The 20,720-nt window shown below is 36.4% G+C and overlaps 1 protein-coding gene and 1 pseudogene across 2 annotated transcripts; one reads left to right on the forward strand and one right to left on the reverse strand.

Moving 5' to 3' along the window:
• Positions 1 to 4,181, reverse strand: part of LOC133858685 (photosystem I P700 chlorophyll a apoprotein A1-like) — a 5,794-nt pseudogene extending 1,613 nt beyond the window's left edge.
• A 3,240-nt stretch (positions 4,182 to 7,421) lies between these two features.
• Positions 7,422 to 20,312, forward strand: LOC133862904 (uncharacterized). 2 transcript variants are annotated; one of them, XM_062298829.1, is made up of 5 exons: positions 7,422 to 7,616; positions 7,695 to 7,759; positions 8,517 to 8,571; positions 10,691 to 10,721; positions 11,334 to 11,497. In XM_062298829.1, exons 1-5 carry the CDS (start codon positions 7,594 to 7,596, stop codon positions 11,412 to 11,414), a joined length of 255 nt encoding a protein of 84 aa, XP_062154813.1. In that variant the 5' UTR covers positions 7,422 to 7,593; the 3' UTR covers positions 11,415 to 11,497. The 2 variants fall into 2 exon arrangements, with proteins under 2 accessions (XP_062154813.1, XP_062154805.1); XM_062298821.1 differs by lacking the exons at positions 10,691 to 10,721; positions 11,334 to 11,497 and adding an exon at positions 19,418 to 20,312.
• The last annotated feature ends 408 nt before the right edge of the window (positions 20,313 to 20,720 follow it).

A 20,720-nucleotide genomic window follows, 5' to 3' on the forward strand; every position in this document is an offset into this window, starting at 1 on the left:
TTATGTTTATCTTTACATCCTATATGCACACTAGGTGCATCAAAATTAGTGCCACAGGCGGCACATAAGCATATAACATAAAACATGTCGAACATGACATTGTTATAAATATTTACATGCCATAAAACAAAACACATATAAGCGCAACTAGTAATTTCTAAGCTAGCACATGATAGTTCGTTGATGGTTTCAAAAACCATCAAAACTGGCATATGGGTCCATGCCTTCACTCTCCAGATCTCCATCAGTAACTATGCAAATATGGCGTTATCATATTTGCATAGACAAACAAGTGAGTCATCTATTTTCATATCTACGTTACCATCAATCTAATAACAGTTCATATAGAATGCAAATGTAAGGGTTGTATGAATATGCATCATAGTAACTATTTAGTTTGTGTTTTAGGATCATCTTACTTCAGACCTCTCGTTCTAGGTTATCTGAACCCGTTCACGTCCTTTGCCTCACACTTAAAGTCTTACCTGTTTGTACTGGAATCCTACTGGTCCAGCATTAGTTATATATTAGGCCTTCGGATACCCCTGGGTCACTCTGAACCCCCTGGATCCACTGACTAGCCTTCCTTCCCCTTGCTACTACATCAGCTTGTTGATGGCTATCTCATCAGCCGTTATATTAATTGGACACAACATGCAATGCATGAACAACCACATGCAATAAACACACACCACACAGTCCTAATGAAACATAGAATCATTCCTCAGTAAGTACATCCATACTTACACTCCTTGGTGTAGTTTCTTAGCTCCTTTTCTGTAACAAAATATATACAAAGAAGATGATATATACATCAGTCCTTTTTCCAATATTAAAAATGTGTATATTTTTACATCACTTTACTCATCGTTTTTAGTTATCAATTAAAAGGTAATTACTTCAACATGAATCCTAACAGGATAATATTTTTATGTAAAGGGATAGGGAAATTAGCGGCATAGCCACTTTGTGGGAATACAATAAATGATAAAATAAATATACAAAGGAATAGGAAAATTAGCGGCATAGCCACTTTGTAGGAATACAATAAATTATAAAATAAATATGCAAAGGGATAGAGAAATTAGCGGCATAGCCACTTTGTAGGAATACAATAAATTATAAAATAAATACGCAAAGGGATAGAAAATTAGCGGCATAGCCACTTTGTAGTAAGGCAATAAATGATAAAATAAATACGGGGGATTAAACCAACTCCGTAGTAACGCAATAAATAAACAAGTAAATAAATACGATCAACTCATGAAAGTCATAAGATCAGTCATGAGGATAATGAAATGTAAAAGCAGTTTATATGAATACGATCAACTCATGAAAGTCATAAGATCAGTCATGAGGACAATGAATTTAAATACGAAATATAAATACGATCAACTCATGAAAGTCATAAGATCAGTCATGAGGACAATGAAATGTAAAAGCAGTTTATATTACCCCTTTACTTTAATTCTTTTATCTCTTAAGCTTATTGGGTCTTTTAAACAATTTATAAAAAGTAATGAAATCAAATAGTAAGGAAGAAGTGTCAAGATTTACTTACCAATTTGATTTGGAGAGAAAATAACTTCAAGAACACCGAAGTGGTTGTGTGGTAGAAGGAGAGAAAAAGGGAGAGAAAACCAAAGCACAAAGCTTTCAAGGAAGTTGTCTAGGATTTTGTGTGGAAAACAAGGAGCCTTGCATGCTTATTTATAGGAGGAAGGTAGGGGTATTTAGGTCCAAAATGTAATAAAAGAATTAGCTTATTGGATAATGTCTTGTAAATTTGGAATTTAGAATTTTCGTCCAACTAGAGGGCAGCCTACTCCGAGAATTATTTCGATGATCAAACGTACTCCGATTGATGTGAAATTTTGAGGGTAGATAGAGGACTTCATGACAAACATTTTCTCTTTTTGGTTCGTCTCATTTTGAGTTCGTTTTGACGTAGTTTCGGTCAAGTCAAAGTTTCTATCTATAAAGCCAAAATATCTTTTATCCACTTTCTGCGTTCATACTTGCTTTATTGATTTTTCCTCCTTTTCATGATTACTCTTGAGATATCCTATCCTTTCATCATTACTCTTGTTTTTTATACATAAATGTTTCTAGAAGCATGGAGATATTATTCTTGACAGTTTTTCGTTTAATATCGACAGTTGGGTTATTTAGGCTCGGGTCAAAAAGTCAACTGGTGGACTTTTTTACTAACTTTTGCCATATGATAGATCTTTCTTTTGTAAGTACAACGGTCTTTGAATTATCTAAATCTGAGTTCGTTTGACCTATTTTCGGTTCAATCAAAGTTTAAAGCTTAAATGTAACTTTTAAGTTTTTAAGGGTTTTTAGGTTTTGATCTTTTAATTTTTCGAAAAAACTTTAGGTTTGCTTATAAAAATATGTGGATATTGTCTCCTCAACAATATCAATGATTTCTTAAGAGCTTGAATTTACTGGGCGTTACAGTGTGCAATATCGGTTAGCCATAGACCCCCAGTTACTGGATCTAATCCTCCACAAAAAGTAAGAAATTCCGCATATTTTGACCAATTCAAGGTGAAAAATGGGGTTGCTCCCTCAACAAAACTGGGATAAAGTTGAGCCAAAAGATCCCGATTCAAGATAAATTCATGAGGAAGTGGGATCTCTTTAGGATCTACTCCAGCATTTAGAAATTGGTTAATAGGTAAAGATACATGTACTTGATGCCCCGCCCAAGAAAGAGACCCAAGCCCTAGTAGCCCTGCTAAATGGTGATTCAACATAGATTCTACATCTTGGAACCAAGCCAATTTTGGAGCAGCTTTGTGGTAATGGAACCAACCAGCAAAAAGCATTAAAACTGCAAAGACCAATGCACCAATTGCGGTACAATAGAGTTGTAATTCACTAGTTATTCCAAATGCTCGCCAAATCTGAAAAAAACCAGAGGTTATTTGTATTCCTCGGAAACCTCCGCCTACATCACCATTCAATATTTCTTGGCCCACTATTGGCCAAACCACCTGGGCACTGGGTCCAATGTGAGTAGGATCGCTTAACCATGTTTCATAATTGGAAAAACGAGCACCGTGGAAATACATGCCACTCAGCCAAAGAAAGATGATGGAGAGTTGGCCGAAATGGGCACTAAATACTTTTCGAGAGATATCCTCCAAATCATTAGTATGGCTATCGAAATCGTGAGCATTAGCATGTAGGTACCAGATCCAAGTGGTAGTATCAGGCCCTTTAGCAATTGTTCTTGAGCTACAATTGCCGATACTAAGTTTTTAGAAAATAGTTGATTTTCTCATGCGATGAAAAACTGTGCACTATCCAAAGCTCCCCCCTAAGGTACATTTTTTTTATTCTCTGATTTTTAGCTTCTGAAAATTCTAATAAGAGAGATTATTTTTGATAAGATAGTCAAATTGATCAACTTGCTAGTTGAACCTAGAGCCTAAAAATTCTAGTATTTTCTCTAGGTTGCAGCACCAAGTGATAAAAGGCATTCAAAACTAAATAAACATGGATAAATAAAAAGATTCACTGCTTTTGTGCTATAAATATGTTCTTGAACTTGTCCCTATAGAAACAATTAGTGACCAAATCATTGCAAAAATAGACGGTCACTAAAAGACTAAGTAAAGGAAAAATACTACAGCTTAGGGGGAGTGTATCAGATGAGGGTAACGCCCTAGTAAGATAAGGTTTGACGTTTGACTGATCTTTCATTGATTTTCTCTCTTGTTTTGAAAATCTGGTTGCTTTAAGTCATATTAGTGAACTTCATACCTTATTGAGAAAGCTTTCACTCACACACACGTTGCATGAGTTGAGTAATCTATTTAAAATTTCTATCTGCAGGGAAATTTGTGCTTATTGAATACTTAACTCTCATTTATATCTTTGCATATTTTTGATTTACTATTTGACTGTCTTATCAGTTATTTATACATGCATGTTCTGAAGCTAATTTTAGGGTAAAAATTATTCTTTCTGCAAATTTTCCTCTGTTTTTAGCTTTTCAGTGTGAGGCATCCGGACAGACTTGGCTTAGAGTCAGGACGCATGCCAGTCCTGTCAATTGCTAGTCTGGCAAGTGGACCGTCCAGACGCATTGGTATCACGTCCGGACGCGATCCTTACATGTTTTAATCTATCTCTTTGCTTTCTTTTTCATCCGCACACCACTGCATTTGTATTAATTTATCATGTCATGTTGTGAGTTTTTCTCGTGGATTTCTCTCGATATTTTGGCATTCTTTGCACATCTCTTCTCATTCCATGGTAGTTGCTGTGTCTTCCTTTGTTCTTTTAAGTTTTTGTGCTTTTTAAGAATATTGGAATATTTATTGATTGGAATATTTTCTTGAGATATTGTGCATGAAAATCCTTTTCTGTCTTTGTGTTGGGTTGATATTGATATATTTGGGTCATTTGGATTACGATATTTGCTTTTGTAATTCTTGCGCATCCAAATTGCAAGCTGTCATAATACCACATTCTTTTCAGAACTAACAGGAACTAATATTTCTTTGTGGTATTATTTTTGGATAGATTTCTGTTAAAATTTTTCAGGAATATGTTGTCCAGCAGCTCCCAGCACAATATCTGACAAATGGATCCTTTGGAAAGCTGATTGTTGTTGAAGTCATTTGTTCATATTTCCAAAGGTCTCAGGTTTTAGATGAGCTCTGTCCCCTGCTCATGCAGAGCCTTCCATAGCATCTCCCTCAGATCTATATCAGTTAGAGGTTCAGTGGTGAATCTCTTCTTTTATCTTACAGACCAGTTGCTTAGAGGATGTCAATCTGCGGATAACCATGTTCATGCTTTGCAAAAATCAAGCGACTGAAGGTTTTTCAGTCCATGGTTCCCGGCTTCCAGAGCTAGAAGCCGAAGTAGTACAAATCCATCCTTTTGTACGGCTTTCTCTCTGTTACTTGATTTCAGTGGATCAACAGGATTTAGTACTTAAAGGATTTGTTGTTCCTCTCTTTTAGGCCACTTGCAAACTATTCTCTATTTTCCTATTGTTTTAGATTTTAGAACGTTTTTGTCTATAGATTTTATATACTATGTTTACTCTTGGCCTATTGAGACATCAATGGGGGAGTATTTTATTACTGTGGTCTTTCTATACTTTGTTTACCCTTTGTCCATTGAGACAAAAAAGGGGAGTATGTTAGTTTTTAGACTGGGATTGTATTTTGAAACTGGTCAAGTGATTTTTGTCCTAAAATGGTCAAATGGGGAGTTTGTTAGTATTTGTGTTGGCTGCATTTTGTTTGACAAAATCACTATTATGTAATGTTGTTGTTTTCATAGGGATGTCGTATATTTCAGAATCTTCACAGTAATTGGAGTTTATGTCTCTAATATGGAAAGAGCCTCATTATGACAAGTTGTAGTGTCACAACGTTTAAGAAGGCTATTTCAAGTGTTCGAGGAAGATTCTATGCAGATTCCAACTCAGAAAAGTCAGATCCCATGTTTTCGTCCGGACAACTCAGTAAAGCGTTCGGACGCTCATCGGTCAACAATATCTGTCCGGATGACATGGCAATACCATCCGACACCCATCAGTGTCGAGAAGCTTCGAACAACTCAAGTTTGTATCTGTCTAGACGTCATGGCAACACGTCCGGACGCTAGTTAGAGTTCAAGAAGATTTCAGCATTCCAGTGCATCCGTCCGGACGACGTGGTTATACCGACCGGACACCAGTCAGAGCTTAAGGAGAATTAGGTTTTCCTTCGCAGACACAGATATAAGAAGTCGGCTGCAAACTGTCCATACGCTATCCTTGATAAGGCAAGTTATGCATACAAAGTTCAACCATCCGGATGTTAGTCTCCATAGTCTGGACGCGCAAGCCTTAATATGGAAATAGTGTGTCACAGAAGTCCAACCGTCCGGACATCAGTCTCCATGGTCTGGATTGAGCCTTAATATGAAAATTGTGTGCAGCTGAAGTGCATCCATTCGGACGCTAGGGCAACACCGTTCGGATGCGACTCTATTCAGGAAATAATTTCAAGCGAATTTGGAAAGCCGGTTGCACAGTTGTCCATCCAGACACCCTCAGTTACCGTCTGGACGTTGCCTAGGAAAATCGCATCAAACGCGATTTAGGTTTCTGTGGCCTATAAATAGAGGCCCCTAGGCATGTATTTTGTAAGAATTCGGTATTGAATTCCGTAGAGCTTAGAGAGTTTATTTTAGAAGTTATTGTGTTGATCTACTCACTCTCAAGCCATTGCCAAGTGCTGTTGCTGTGCTGAAACTAAAGTCTATCTTAAGGGTTGGTCTTAAGGTAAAGGATTCCATTGAAGACCTCTTCAAGTAGGTGATTTGGTTTGGAAGCATTCTTGTTGGGTTACACGTTAGACTTCAAGGTACGACCACTGCATCAGGGGTATGTGAGTACTACTGCTTTGTAACTAGCTTTGTCTTCTGAATAGTGGATATCTTGGGTTTGGTTGCCCTGGAGTGGTTTTTCTCTTAATTGAGTTTCCACTTTGTCAACAAAATATTTGTCTCCTTTAAATTCCGCATTTAATATTTTGTTGCACACTGTTCACACACTTGGTAAAATATAAGTAATCTTTAATTTTCAGACATGGAGCCGATTTGGAATGTTGGGATTCAGATACTGATGATTCTTGGGCGACCATTCTTAGCTATGGCTAACACCCTTATAAATTGTAGGACAGGGGTGATGAAGATCTCTTTTGGCAACATGACAGTAGAACTAAATATCTTCGATTTCAGCAAGCAGCCATTAGAGTATGATGAAGTTGGAAGTGTATGCTTAATTGAGGAGATCAATGAGGAGACTGTTGATGAATCAAACATTGTGGACCCCCTAGAGGCATGCTTTGCTCAATTTGGAGAAGATTTGGACTTGGACAAGTTACTCGAGCAAGCTGATGCTATTTTGGAGACTGCTGTAATGTCTGAGACATTATTTAATAATTAAAGTATAAAATTTGAGTAAATAATTAATTAAAATTATTTTAGTGTCATTAAAAATGCAAAGGAATATTTTAAAGTCCATAGAAAATAGAAATAATAGAAATGAAAAATAAAATATAAAAGAAATTAATGAATAAAATAAAATAAAGAAAAGAAAAGAATTAAAGAATTTAAAACAAAAAAAAATAATAATAAAAGAAAAAGACAAGTCAAAACAAAAAAGTAAAAGAAAAAAAATAATATATATATATATATATATGATACATGTGGGGCGACCTGCGCCTCACATGCTTAAAGTGAAGGCCAAGCGGCCCTTCATGAGGAAAAGAAAGGAGGCCTTTACCAAAGAAAAAATAAATAAAAATAAAATAGAAACAGAAGAGAGGCGCACGTGCGCCTCCCTTCTCAAATAAATGAAAATGCCAAATGGCCTTTCCAAAGCAGAGGCGCATGGCCTCTGCTGTTAGAAGAGAAAAAAAAAATGGAAAAGGGTCATCTGACCCGAGAGAAAAATAAACAAAAGGAGAGGATTTTCTCTTAAGGTTTTTCATACAAAAATCATGATCTACGAAGATCCAACCGTCCAAACTCAAATCCAATTTCGAAAACGTAATTTATGAAGCCCGATCCATGTTTCTACCGATTGGTTTGAGGTATTTTCACAAACTCTTGGTCTTTGAGATTTTAAATTAAATATAAAGATATATGAGTTTGATTTTATGTGTTCATAGGATTTGTTGTAAGGAGCTTGCTAAACACTCTCCAAGTGTTGGATTTACATTTGGTGAAATTTTTGGTGAGTTTCTTTAAACCCTACCTTTTGGGTATTTAGTTTTAATTGAGTTTTCATGTTATTAACCCTTAGTAAAAGCTACTGGGTTAATAATATTGTGTTTGAGGTAGTATTTTATAAATTATGATTTAAAGTTTAGAAACCTTAATTTGATTGGTTAAATTAATTTGGAGTTTTAAAGTGTTTAAAACATAGATTGTTAATTTGTGGATTAAGTGTGGTTATAGTGATGATTAATCCCAAATTAGCTATGTGTTTTGTAAAATAAGTATTAATAGGTTAGGTTCTAATGTTAGTAAAAATAAATAATTATGGGTATTTAGTTTAAATAGTATTTGTGACATTAACCCTAACATTTTTTTATGGGTTAATATTATTTTAAATGTATTAATGATTTAAGTTAATAAGTTAGTAATTATTGTAAAAAGATTAATGAATATAATTTTAGGATTAATGTTAGTATAAAAATGTTAATGAAAATAATTTATGGGTTAGTGTGATTAATTGCGGGTTAGTAATTAATATTATGAGTAAATAGTTAAATAATGATTTTAATATCTAACCCTTAGTGAATACTTTGGGTTAGTATTGTGTGAGTTTTAATTAGTGTCTAGGATTTATGGTAGACGATTGGAGCCATTAAAATAATAATAAAAAAAAATATTACGGGTTTTTCAATGGTTTAGCCTTGAGCGATTCAAGTACTAATTAGAGTGTTAATTATTTAAAGTGCTAAATAGTGCAATATGTTATTCCACAGTGATACATTACAAGGTGGCATCTAGGAGACCTAAGCTTGAAATCCACGCAGCTAGGTGAGTATTCTACTCACTGAGGGACCTTAGGAATTTAGATATATGAATTGTTATGTTTGGTTTAATTGGATGTTAACTCTATGATGATGATTTGGTATATGAAATTATGAACTATATTGTGAATATGATATATGTTGATGAATTGATATTGAAGAATGCATGAGATTTGTATTGTGAATGGAAATGTGATAATGAGATAATGTAGAGATATGCATTAAGCTACATGTGAATGGATAACATGATGTTGGATATATATATATATATATATGTGTGTGTGTGTGTGTGTGTGTGTGTGTGTGTGTGTGTGTGTGTGATTGAATTGAGAATTGTTGAATTGAGAATATGATGATAAGTGAATGTTGAGATGATTGGAATTAGTATGTTTGGAATTGTTGGGGATTGAGTAACATTAAATTATATTATGAATGTGGTATGCGTCGGAAGGAAGATGAATGAAAATAATGTGATTGAGTTGTGGATCGTGGGAATTGAATATGTTGTGTAATGCCCGGGAAAGACGCCATACTTAAGTTATTGATATATGTGCATACATAAGTATAAGGTTTAAGAAGTACTAATAGTCTAATAAAATTATATAGTTATGTAGAGAGTTAGATCAGTGAAGTTAAAATCGATCGAGCGACTTTCTGGTCGATCGAGCAATTATAGGTCGAAGTCGATCGAGCGACTTTATTACCGATCGAGCGACTTCACCCAGTGCAGTGCAGTTTCCGTTAAATGCGAAAATTGATTTTTCCACCTAATAATTTGGGACCCACACGTTGTACTTGATGCCAAATGATCATACCCATATTTAGTTAGCCTAGTTAGTCCATTTTGGTTGAAACCCAACTAGATTTTCTTGGATATCATGTAATCATAGACCTATATGGAATAGTCACCTATGAGATTTGAGCTATAAATTTGAGGTATTGGCTGGCTCAAATCCGGCAATTGAGGTGTTGATTTGTTGGTTTGATCTCAGCCCTTCAAGAGTACTATATATAGGATGCATGGGGAGTTGATTTTCATGAAGAAGAAACCAAATTTTAGCCTAAACTCTCTCTTGTTCTAGTGCTGAAGAAATAGCACGAAAATCCTCCCATTTCACCTCACTTTCTAGCACCTAGCAAGCCAAATTTAATCTCCAAACCATCCTCATTCCCCCACAAAATCAGTAGTGAAATGTGAGTAGAAACCATCTTTGATTTGAGACTAAGAAGCCAAGCTTTACAAGTGGAGTTCTCTTGGACAGCAACTCTCCTTCACTCTTTAAGTCATTAGAAAACTTTGGGTGAGTATTTTCTCCCTTAAACTTCTCATAGAACAAGTAGTCCTATTGTTATTTTGAAATTATGAGTTACTCTTGCTTTTAATTATGCACATATATGTATGTTGTATGAAAAGTTGGTTAACTTATATTATGAATATATGGATATATGTGTAAACATGTGGGTGAGTGTTTACTACATGAGATTAGTAATTTGGAATGAGTAAATTGTATTCTAAAATGGATCAAGAAATGTAAGTGTGAGAGTATATGTGTTGAGGTTTTGATAAATATATAATAAGAAATAGGTGTTTAACTTTGTAGGAATAAAATATATATATATATATGTGTGTGTGTGTGTGTGTGTGTGTGTGTGTGTGTGTGTGCGCGTGTGTGTGCGTGTGTTTGGATTTACTAACTTATAATGTGTAGATATATATATTTATATAGAGAGGGAGAGAGAGAGAGAAAGAGATATATGTGAGTGTAAATATTAAGAGGAAAAAAAGATGAATTTGTATTTAAAGAAAGGAATGTGTTTCAAATATTTATGTGTGTGTTATAAAGATGTGTGAATTAAAGGAAGGCAAATTCATATGTGTACTTGATTAAATGACATTTGTATTCTTGTTTTTAAGGTATGTTGTGTGTTAAATGATGCCCTAAAGAATGGATAATTATGGTAGTACTAATATAAGAATTGGTAAGTAAGCACTAAAATAAATAAATAGATACGAGATCATGTGTAAATCTGTGGCCGTTGTAATATCTAGGAAGAGATATGGTAATAATAATGTTTTCATAAATGCTTTATTAATCTATTATTATCACATGATGATTATTATGCAGCTGTAAAGGAAAATATTTGGAGCAGAAACTAGTAAGTATCTCTATACTTACTGAGAACGAAGCTGGTTGACTTTTCCTATAATATTATGCTTACTGTTTTATTTACTTGTTTGCGCATGTGGATTTGCATATTTTATTATTTTTAATAATCTGTTTAATAACAAGCTGTTGGATCAAGATTCACGGTGGGTACGTGAGGCTTCACATGAGTTCCTAGGTTCTCAGTAAATGGTACCTGAAAAGAGAATAATAAATACAAAAACTGGTGTACCTAGGTCACCAGGGAAACCGAGGTTTCCAGGAGCCTAGGCTCCCAAAGATTATAATTAAAAGTTAAAGGGAGGAAGCCAAGGTTTCAAATAACACGCTACCCGTGCCAAGGCCAACAGAGTAGTGGAAAAAGGGAAATACTCAAAACTCTACACTTAAAACTATCATTGCTTTATAATTACGTTTATGTTCATTTTATGTCTATGATTCGCGGTCATAGATTATATTTTGTATATACATGTGATTATATGGCCATTGCATTGTGTTGCATTAATTAAATAAATCAGCACTCATATTATTATTGGAAACAATGGACTCACTTTAGTGTTTATGTTGTTGTCTTCTCTTTGTATGGTATCTTGTAATGATTCAGGCTATGAAGAGGAAGAAGAATATCAGGACTATCCCGACTCATAGATGGTCTCTGGTTCAGTCTTTTTGCAAGGCTGGATAGCCTTTCTTTTTGGGACTATCTTGTTGTAGTTCACCCTACCTAGCTTAAGATAATACTTATTATCCTTCAGTTATATGTATATATTTGGCTTGTATGACTATCTTGCCCTGTGAGGCATGACTGTTATCACTGTTTGTATAATTATACTTACTGACTTAATATATATATTTTGAGGTATTTCAGTAGTAGCTCTGAGGTGTCAATCTATTCCCAAATCTATATTACATTTACATATATTCCGTTGCCAACATGTACCTATGATAAGTTAGTAATGTCACGTGGAAATTTGAAAATTTTCACTTACGCTTTTTGTAAAAGCGGGGCGTTACATGTTGTGATAATGGTAGTATATGAGTACTTGTATAAAAGGTAAGTCTAGGGTATGTGGCTAGCACTTGTGTATTTGTTTGCCCTGCGGGTATGTAGCTTCATGGACAGTGTTGTAAAAGGTAAGTCTAGGGTATGCGGCTCTAGCACTCGTATATTTGTTTGCCCTGCGGGTATGTGGCTTTACGGGTGGTGTTGTAAAAGGTAAGTCTAGGGTATGCGGCTCTAGCACTCGTGTATTTGTTCGCCCTGAGAGTATGTGGCTTTACGAGCGGTGTTGTAAAAGGTAAGTCTAGGGTAAGTGGCTCTAGCACTCGCGTATTTGTTTGCCCTGTGGGTGTGTGGCTTTACGGGCGGTGTTGTAAAAGGTAAATCTAGGGTAAGTGGCTCTAGCTCTCATGTATTTGTTTGCCCTGCGGGTATGTGGCTTTACGGGCAGTGTTATGGTAAGTCTAGAGTCGTAACTCTAGCACATGCGAGTTGATATTTTGGGTTCTATGCGTAAGCCTAGGATTTTAGCCCCTAGCTGCAGAGTTGGTAAGTCCGGGGTATTGCTTATGGAATGTGTGGTATATTGTATTGGAAACTGTGATAAGATATAAGAGTGAGATGAATGGTGTGACTTGTACTTAATGATGTGTTGTTGTGTGGACTTAATGATTTGAGAATAATATTGTTGAATCTTGTATGTATGTATGTTTGCGTGCATTGTTTACTCCGTAGTGAGTCTTATACTACTGAGGTGGTGAACTCATACTTTCACCTGTACGGATGTGGTTAACCCCACAACCGTACATACTCTGATACTTTGACTGCAGGTTTAGTGGATCTAATGAATGACGTTGTAGCATAGTACTTGGGATGTTATGACTGAAGCCCGACGCAACAGTTATAATGGTTGGACCATGGGTTGTCCGCCTTTTGGTAGACTTTGTTTATGGCTCGTGTCGCCTGTGACACTTGTATTTATGAGCCAGTCTTTTGGTATGTATTTAATAGCTATGTAGAAGCCTTAAACTGATAGACATATTAATGGCTCTTTTGTTGTGATTAACTATTGTTTATAGATGTACCTTCCGCTATGTTGATAAGGTTGTTATGTGTTATCCGCTGCGTAGATGTAACTCTGTGTATCAGGTACATGTTATGGAATATGTACCGTATGTTGGCTGAGCGACTTGTAGTCGTGCCACTGTGATGACTCATTTTATGTTTAAAAAAAAAAAAAAAAAAAAAAAAAAATTGGGTCGTCACAGAAAATGGTATCAGAGCAGTTAGCTCTAGGGTTGGTTAGGAAAAGCGGAAACTTAGGGTTGTGTTAGAGTTTAAGTGTAACAAAAGAGCCATAGGAAATCTTAAAAGCTTCAACAAAGATAGGAAATTAAAATGTAATACTCCATATGCATTACATGGATTTTGTAATGCATATTATTTGATTTACGTGTGTCGGTAGCTTTCCTCTCACTTTCACATTGTAGGCTAACTCCAATGTGATTGCGTAGAGTGTATCGCTTAGGTGGGGAAACAATTTTAAATAGTTTTATTTAGTGCATTGCATGGGTACTGTGATGCATGTAATCTTTCTTGCGCAGTATTGTCTATGTGGCATTTCATTGTGCAAACAAAGTCATGTCCCCTAGACAAGCAATGCCGGTACGCAATGAGGAAGAGGATTTCTCTGTGAGTGATTGAGGTAGAAGTGATTGTTGGTACCTCTACCTCCTCTTTCCCCTTATGTCGAGGAAGATTTAGGGTACATTGTAAATATGGTCAAGGAGGCCATTTCGCGTGAGGTCGCAAACTTGTTGCTGCCAAAGTCAAGTACTTTTAGCGGGCAACTATCAGCTGAGACAGTTTGCTCATGTATGGTGTGCCTACTTACACCGACCAATGCTAAAGTCCGTCCAACCACAACAAATGTTGTCAATGCTACCATAGATATTATACCTTTATGTTGTAACATTGTGTGCATTTGCCTTATTTGAATGTTATCCATTCGTATGTCTCATTATGCATAGTTACATAATGAGTACTGAACCTTTAAAATCAAACACGTACGTGACCATTTCTATTGGTGACACATATGGCCACAGTGAACATGTAAGCCGTCACCTTAGCCATGTATAGGTAATGGCATTGTTAGCTCTTGTATGTTTGACATGATGAGCTACAGTGTCTAACTCATTTAGTTTGATATGTTAAGTTGTCCACCCTTGTCTCATTTGCATTTGTAAGTTATGCAAATTGAGTATCTAACCTTTAGAATAGAACACTTGTGTGGCCACTCTTGTTGGTGACGCATTCAGTTGCAGGAAACATGTGGACAATTGTCCCATTGGTGCAAGAGAAAAGACTCTGCCAGCGAAGCTAGCAATGTGATGCGGGTAGAGTTCTAATGTTGGCATATTTAGCTTCAACATGTAATGTGTTGAGTTTTAATGCCATGCATATAGGATGTCGGCGTTCAACCTGCTAAGCAATAAGTCTTACTGTGTTGAACTACAATGTTAACTCGTTAGGGCTTTGGTGTCAATTTGGAATGAATTGACGATCAAAGAGTAGAAGTGAACTTAGATAATCACGTGTGGGTAATTGTATTTCTACCCTATGGTATAAAGAGTCCGAACTTTGCGGGTTTCGTTGGCGTGGTACACCGCAATTCCTCTCCGATGTTTAACAATGATGAATGTTCGAGAGTGTACACTTGTGTGTTTGGCTTATGCCTAAACCAAGCTCATATCGAATTTGAGTTGGGAACATCTGGATAGTGCATATGTTTCCACTTTAGTCACGAGTCTATGCGAGGATGCATAGGTCACCGTGTGCTAAACCTAGCGACGATCTAGGATGAGTGTTCCATAAAGAAAACTGACAACTTGTTTAGCCAACTGTAGGGAGTTTCGATATTCTTGGGAGATTGACTTTTTTCCGAGATACCATTGACTTTTGGTGCGAAAGAAAATGTGCCAAAGTTAGTGACCCGGACATGGTATGACCATTATGAGTTTTTGGTGATGCCATTCGGATTGACGTATACACCATGGATATTTGTGGACTTGATGAGTCAAGTGTTCCATGAATACCTAGATAGGTGATCAGTTGAGTGTAACGTCGACAAGTTAGTCTATGCGACTAATTGTGTCGTGCATGGAAGACATTTGATATCTATGTCGAAAGTGCCTAGTAGAATAAATTCTTCGCCAGGCTCATGAGATACGAGTTGTGGTTTGAGGAAGTGTCCTTTTTAGTTCATGTAACGAACAAGAATGGATTCATAGTCATTAGTCAACACGTTAGAACAAGAACACGTATTTATGTCTGTGCTTAAACTACCCATTAAAAATTGTTGGGTATGTGGCTTGTACAGATACATCGCGACAGGACAAAGATGCACCCTTGTGTAACAACAAGGATGCAGCCTAAGCTACTCATCAACTATGGATCATGAGTAGCGTCATTCTCCTCATGGTTTGGAGTTAACAGTAGTTGTCGATACCCTATCATTTTGTGAACTATGTTTCTATGTTGAAGTATGTGGGATTCGCACTTGTTGCACAAGTCTGATGCACCCAGATGTTGAGAGACGGAAGTGTAAGATAACAATGATGGCTTGTTGTGCTAGGAGATCTTAATAACAAGATGTCCTGTCGTGCAACTGAAGTCAATATCACGGCTAATACATTGTGTATGAAATCTCATGCTGGCAAGATTGACTCTAAGTGTATTTGGAGCGTTAGCGCATCATACCCTCCGCAAGCGGATGACTAATCCGAGAGATCTATTTAGACACTCGAGGATACGCCTAAGTTGTGCGTGTAGGATTCCATAGAGTTGGTCATGATATCCGTCAGTAGTTGTAAACATTGTATCGCACGTGACGCAAACATTGATCGCCACTTCATTTCGTATGAAGTTGGAGTGAAACGATCAGCGATTAGCTTCATTTCGAAACTGTCCAAAATCGCCTAATTAGCTTTGTTTTGCATTTAACGCCTCCATTTGCATCCTAAATTAAAATAAAAGAATAACGAATACATTTAGGCACCAAATAAGTATAAAAGACTAAACATTAAGGGAGAAAAATATGACATTTTGCATTCTCATCACTTTAATTTCCAGATTTGAATCTTTGATTTAATTTCTAGATTTGAATCTTTGCTTTGTAATTTCCATATTTGAATCTTTGCTTTAATTTCCAGATTTGAATCTTTGCTTTGATTTCCAGATCTGTAATTTCCATATTTGAATCTTTGCTTTAATTCCCAGATTTGAATCTTTGCTTTGATTTCTAGAACTGTAATTTCCAGATTTGAATCATTCCTTTAATTTCTATATCTATAATTTTCCATATTTGAATTCCATTTTGTTTTTGATTGTCCTTTGTCTATTTTCATTTCTTGTTGTTAAAATCAGATCAATTTTTTTTTTCTTTTCAGAAATTGCAATTATTGTTGCTGCTTGTGACTGAATCTGTATTAAAAACAAAAAAAAAAAGGGCAGCGTATTCAAAGGTTGCTGGATAGTTATAAAAATAAAAAAGAAAAAAAAAAGAAAAAAAAAAAAGAAAAAAAAAAGAAAGAAATTTTGAAAATGGTTGTTTGATATACTTTGCAATCTGAAAATTGAAGTGATTTGGTGTTGATTGATGTTTATCTTCAAAGGGGTCAAATGTATCATCTTTAGTATCTTGTTTCCTAATTGCTCTTTTCTCGTACAAATTCTTTGAGATCCATGTCATTTTATTCCTTTCTTGTTTCTTGAATCTATTGCTGGTTGGAATAATACATGGTTGTGTCTTGATTTAGTTCAACTAGTTCTTAAAGAACTTGAAAGGGAAGACAGGTGAGGTGAAAGGCCAAAAGAGTGAAAACCCGAGTGGAGTGACAATATTTGAGCGTAAACACGTAAGAGAGTGTGTGAGGTTTTACCACTAACATTCTTGTTTTGAAAATATCTAATAAAAGTGACTCAACACCTAAGGAGGAGGCGGATAATTCATTATTTGTATTGCGGGCCGTGCAACAATAGTTTGAATTGTTGAATTTGGTGTTGGGGGAGGTGAAGGATAGGATGGATCAACAAGAGGTAGTGATTAGAAATCTGCAGGGTGGGCGAGATAGGAGGAGACGTGTGCCTAGCTTTGAAAATGAGTATGAGAACGAAGGAGATGATGAAGATGGGGAAAACACAGCATCTGAAGTTGAAATGGGTGGAATGGGCAGACCTAGAGGAGGTAGGCGTAGAAGAGAACCAAGGAGAAATCCAAGGGATCGAGATGGGGTAGATAGGAACCTTGGGAGCATCAAAATGAAAATACCATCTTTCCAAGGTAGGAATGACCTTGAAGCCTATTTAGACTGGGAGAAGAAAATAGAGTTGATTTTTGATTGTCACAATTATTCAGAGGAGAAGAAGGTGAAGCTGGCGGTAATTGAGTTCATTGATTATGCAATTATTTGGTGGGATCAGTTATTGACCAATAGGAGGAGGAATCATGAGAGACCTGTAGAAACATGGCGTGAGTTGAAAGCTCTCATGAGGCAGAGATTTGTACCTAGCACTACTATAGAGACCTTTACCAAAAATTACAAAACCTTACACAAGGGTCTAGTGGTGTAGAGGATTACCATAAGGAGATGGAGGTGGCTATGATTCGGGCTAATGTAGAGGAGGATTAGGATGGCACAATGGCCAGATTTTTAAGTGGTTTGAATAGAGACATAGCCAATGTAGTTGAGTTGTAGCATTATGTGGAGGTTGGCTATGAAGGTGGAGAGGCAGTTAAAGAGAAAGCGGACATCAAGGTATACTTTCTAGAACTCCTTGAAAACCAAAGTGGGATAGAAATGATCGAGCTGTAGTAAAGGGGAAGGCCGAACTACTTAAGGAAAAAGATGAGGGAACTAGCAAAAACAAACCCAAGTTAGATTTCCAACCTTCAAGGAATAGAGATATTAAATGTTTTAAATGTTTAGCTTTAGGGCACATTGCATCTCAATGTCCAAACAAGCGGGTGATGGTTATGCGTGACAATGGAGAGGTGATGACTGATAGTGAGGATGATAGTGATGAGATGCCCTAGTTGGTTGATGCTACTGATGATGATGGAGTGAAATACACCATAGTAGGTGAGTCTCTTGTTGCTAGGTGTGCTCTCAATACGACAATTAAGGTAGATGATATGGAGCAACAGAGAGAGAACATATTTCATACTAGATGTTATGTAAACAACAAGGTATGTAGTATGATTATAGACGGGGAAAGTTGCACCAATGTAGCAAGTACCACCCTAGTTGAGAAGTTGAGCTTACCTTTACTGATGCATCCTGGACCTTATAAGTTGCAGTGGTTGAATGAATGTGGAGATGTTAAGGTTAATAAGCAGGTTTTGGTGGCTTTTACCATTGGGAGGTATAGTGATGAGGTGCTTTGTGATGTAGTTCCTATGCATACTGGCCATATTTTGTTGCGGAGGCCGTGGCAGTATTGTAACGCCCCGCCTTTTACAAAAAGGTGTAAGTGAAATTTTTTCGATTTTTATGTGACATTACGACCTCATCAGAGTTATAAAATAGCAGCGGTATATATATATATATATTTGGCACAGAAAAATTTACATCCCAAAATATCATAATGTCATTATTGCGAAACAACTGTAATATAAATATTGTTTCTGAATATTAACATAATGAACTACAACATATTAGTTCACCAAATGGAGGCAACCTAGCTCAAACACCCATATCAGGATCCTTCTAAGGGTCTGGATAATCCTGATACTCCTCATCCTCATAACTTGTATTCATAAATAATACAGAGAGAAACAACAATACAAAAATACCTAAGTGATTCCAATGTTTCCAATAATATAATGAATGATGATTTATTTATAAAATGCAACACAATGAAATATGGCTTCTTAATCACATGTATATGCAATATATAGTCTATGGTCGCGAATCATAGACATAGACTGAATATAAACATAACCATAAAGCAGTAATATGATAATATTATATGCAAAGTTTTAAGCATCATCTTTTTCCACTCCTTTGTTGGCCTAGATACGGTTAGCGTCGTATTTGAAGTCCAAGACTTCCTCAAATTTAACTTTTAATTATATTTGTTTGGGAGCCTAGGCTCCTAGAAACCTAGGTCTTCCCTGGTAATCTAGATCCACCAGTTTTGTATTTATTATTTTCTTTTCGGGCATTTCCTCATTCACTGCACCTAGGCAACTAGTGAAGCCTCAAGTACCCACTGGTATCTAGATTCTCAGTTTGTTATTAAATAGATTATTAAAATAATAAAATATGCAAAGTCACATGCGCAAACAAATAAATAAAGCAGTAATCACAATATTATAGGAAAAATCCACCAGCATCACTCTCAGTAAGTATAAAGATACTTACCGTCTCCTGCTTCCAAAAGGGCTTCCACACAATAGTTGATTGCACAATATATATATATATATATATATATATATATATATATATATATATATATATATATATATATATATATATATATATATATATGTGTGTGTGTGTGTGTGTGTGTGTGTGTGTGTGTGTGTGTGTGTGTGTGTGTGTGTGTGTGTGTGTATATGTTAGTATTTTATATTGGCAACATTTTGGTTAATAAAAACACTTTATGTAATGGTTGCTTTTTAATAGGATTATCGGTTCTATTCAGAGTCTTCAAGTAATATGGATAGTGTCTTATTTCATGCCATGTGTATGGTCACAAGTTTCTAAGAAGATGTCCATGAAGATTCCATGCAATTTCCAAGTCAAAAAAATTCGTTCCTATGCAATTGTCCGGACGAGCCTTTGAGGCGTCCGAACGCCCCTGCAGTGTCTAGCAGATTGAGTTGAAAACATCCGAATGTCAGAGCAACATCGTCCAAACGATAGGTCAAGCTTTTCCAATTTCTACACGGAGTTGGATTTCAGAAGTCAACATTGTTTGGGAAGTTTCTGCAAGACGTCCGGACGACGTGGCAACACGTCCGGACGATGTCCAGCATTTCAGAATATTCTGGATTTCTGTTCGAACGCGAAAAAGAGTTATAGCGAAGACCGTCCAGACGCTCGGCCAAGCCGTCCGGACGTATACTTGTTATGGAAAGATTTGCGCTATTCTGGAAGACGGTCGCAGAAGACCATCAGGACGAGGCAATCTTCCGTCCGGACGCTCGACAGCCAGAGTCTAAATTTGTCCAGATTTAGGATCTCTGTAAGCCTATATATAGAGGGCTCTAGGCTTGTAAATTATATGAATTCTGTAACGAATTCCATAGTGCTTAGAGATGGTGTTTAGGGAGAATCGAAGATCCGCTAGCTCTCTAGCCATTGCCCGTGTGTGCTCAACAGTTCATGTGAAGTCTATCTTAGGGGTCGGCCCTAAGGTAAAGGATTCCATCAAAGACCCCTTCAAGTAGAAGACTTGGTTGAGAAGTGTTCACGATGGGCTTCGTGTTATAGTTAAAGGTATGACTACTGTAATGGGTTTTGTGAGTATGAGTGCTTTGTAACTTGCTTTGTCTTTGGATAGTGGATTTCCTGGGTTTGGCTGCCTCGGAGTAGTTTTTCTCTTCACAAAGTTTTCACTTCGTCAACAAATATCTTGTCTTCTTTAAATTACGCATTTAAGATATTTTGTTGCACACAAACACACACTTGGTTCTTTTAGAAGTCATTATTTATTTTTCAAAGTCATATGCTCAAATTCCAAGGGTCTCAGGATTTAGATGAGCTTGTTCCCCCATCTCATGAAGCGCCTTCCGTAACATCCTTCTTCAGATCTGCACTAGTTAGAGGGCTTTGCAGACTCAAGCGACTGAAGGTTTTTAGTCTATGGTACCCGACTTCAAGAGCTAGAAGTCGATGTGACACAAATCCAAATTATTGAACGGATTTCTCTCCGTCACTTGGTTCACTGGATCAGCAGGATTTGGTGCTTTGAGGTTTTTTGTTC

This window comes from Alnus glutinosa, chromosome 1 (genome assembly GCF_958979055.1).
Source record: "Alnus glutinosa chromosome 1, dhAlnGlut1.1, whole genome shotgun sequence".
NCBI classification, from domain to species: Eukaryota; Viridiplantae; Streptophyta; class Magnoliopsida; order Fagales; family Betulaceae; genus Alnus; species Alnus glutinosa.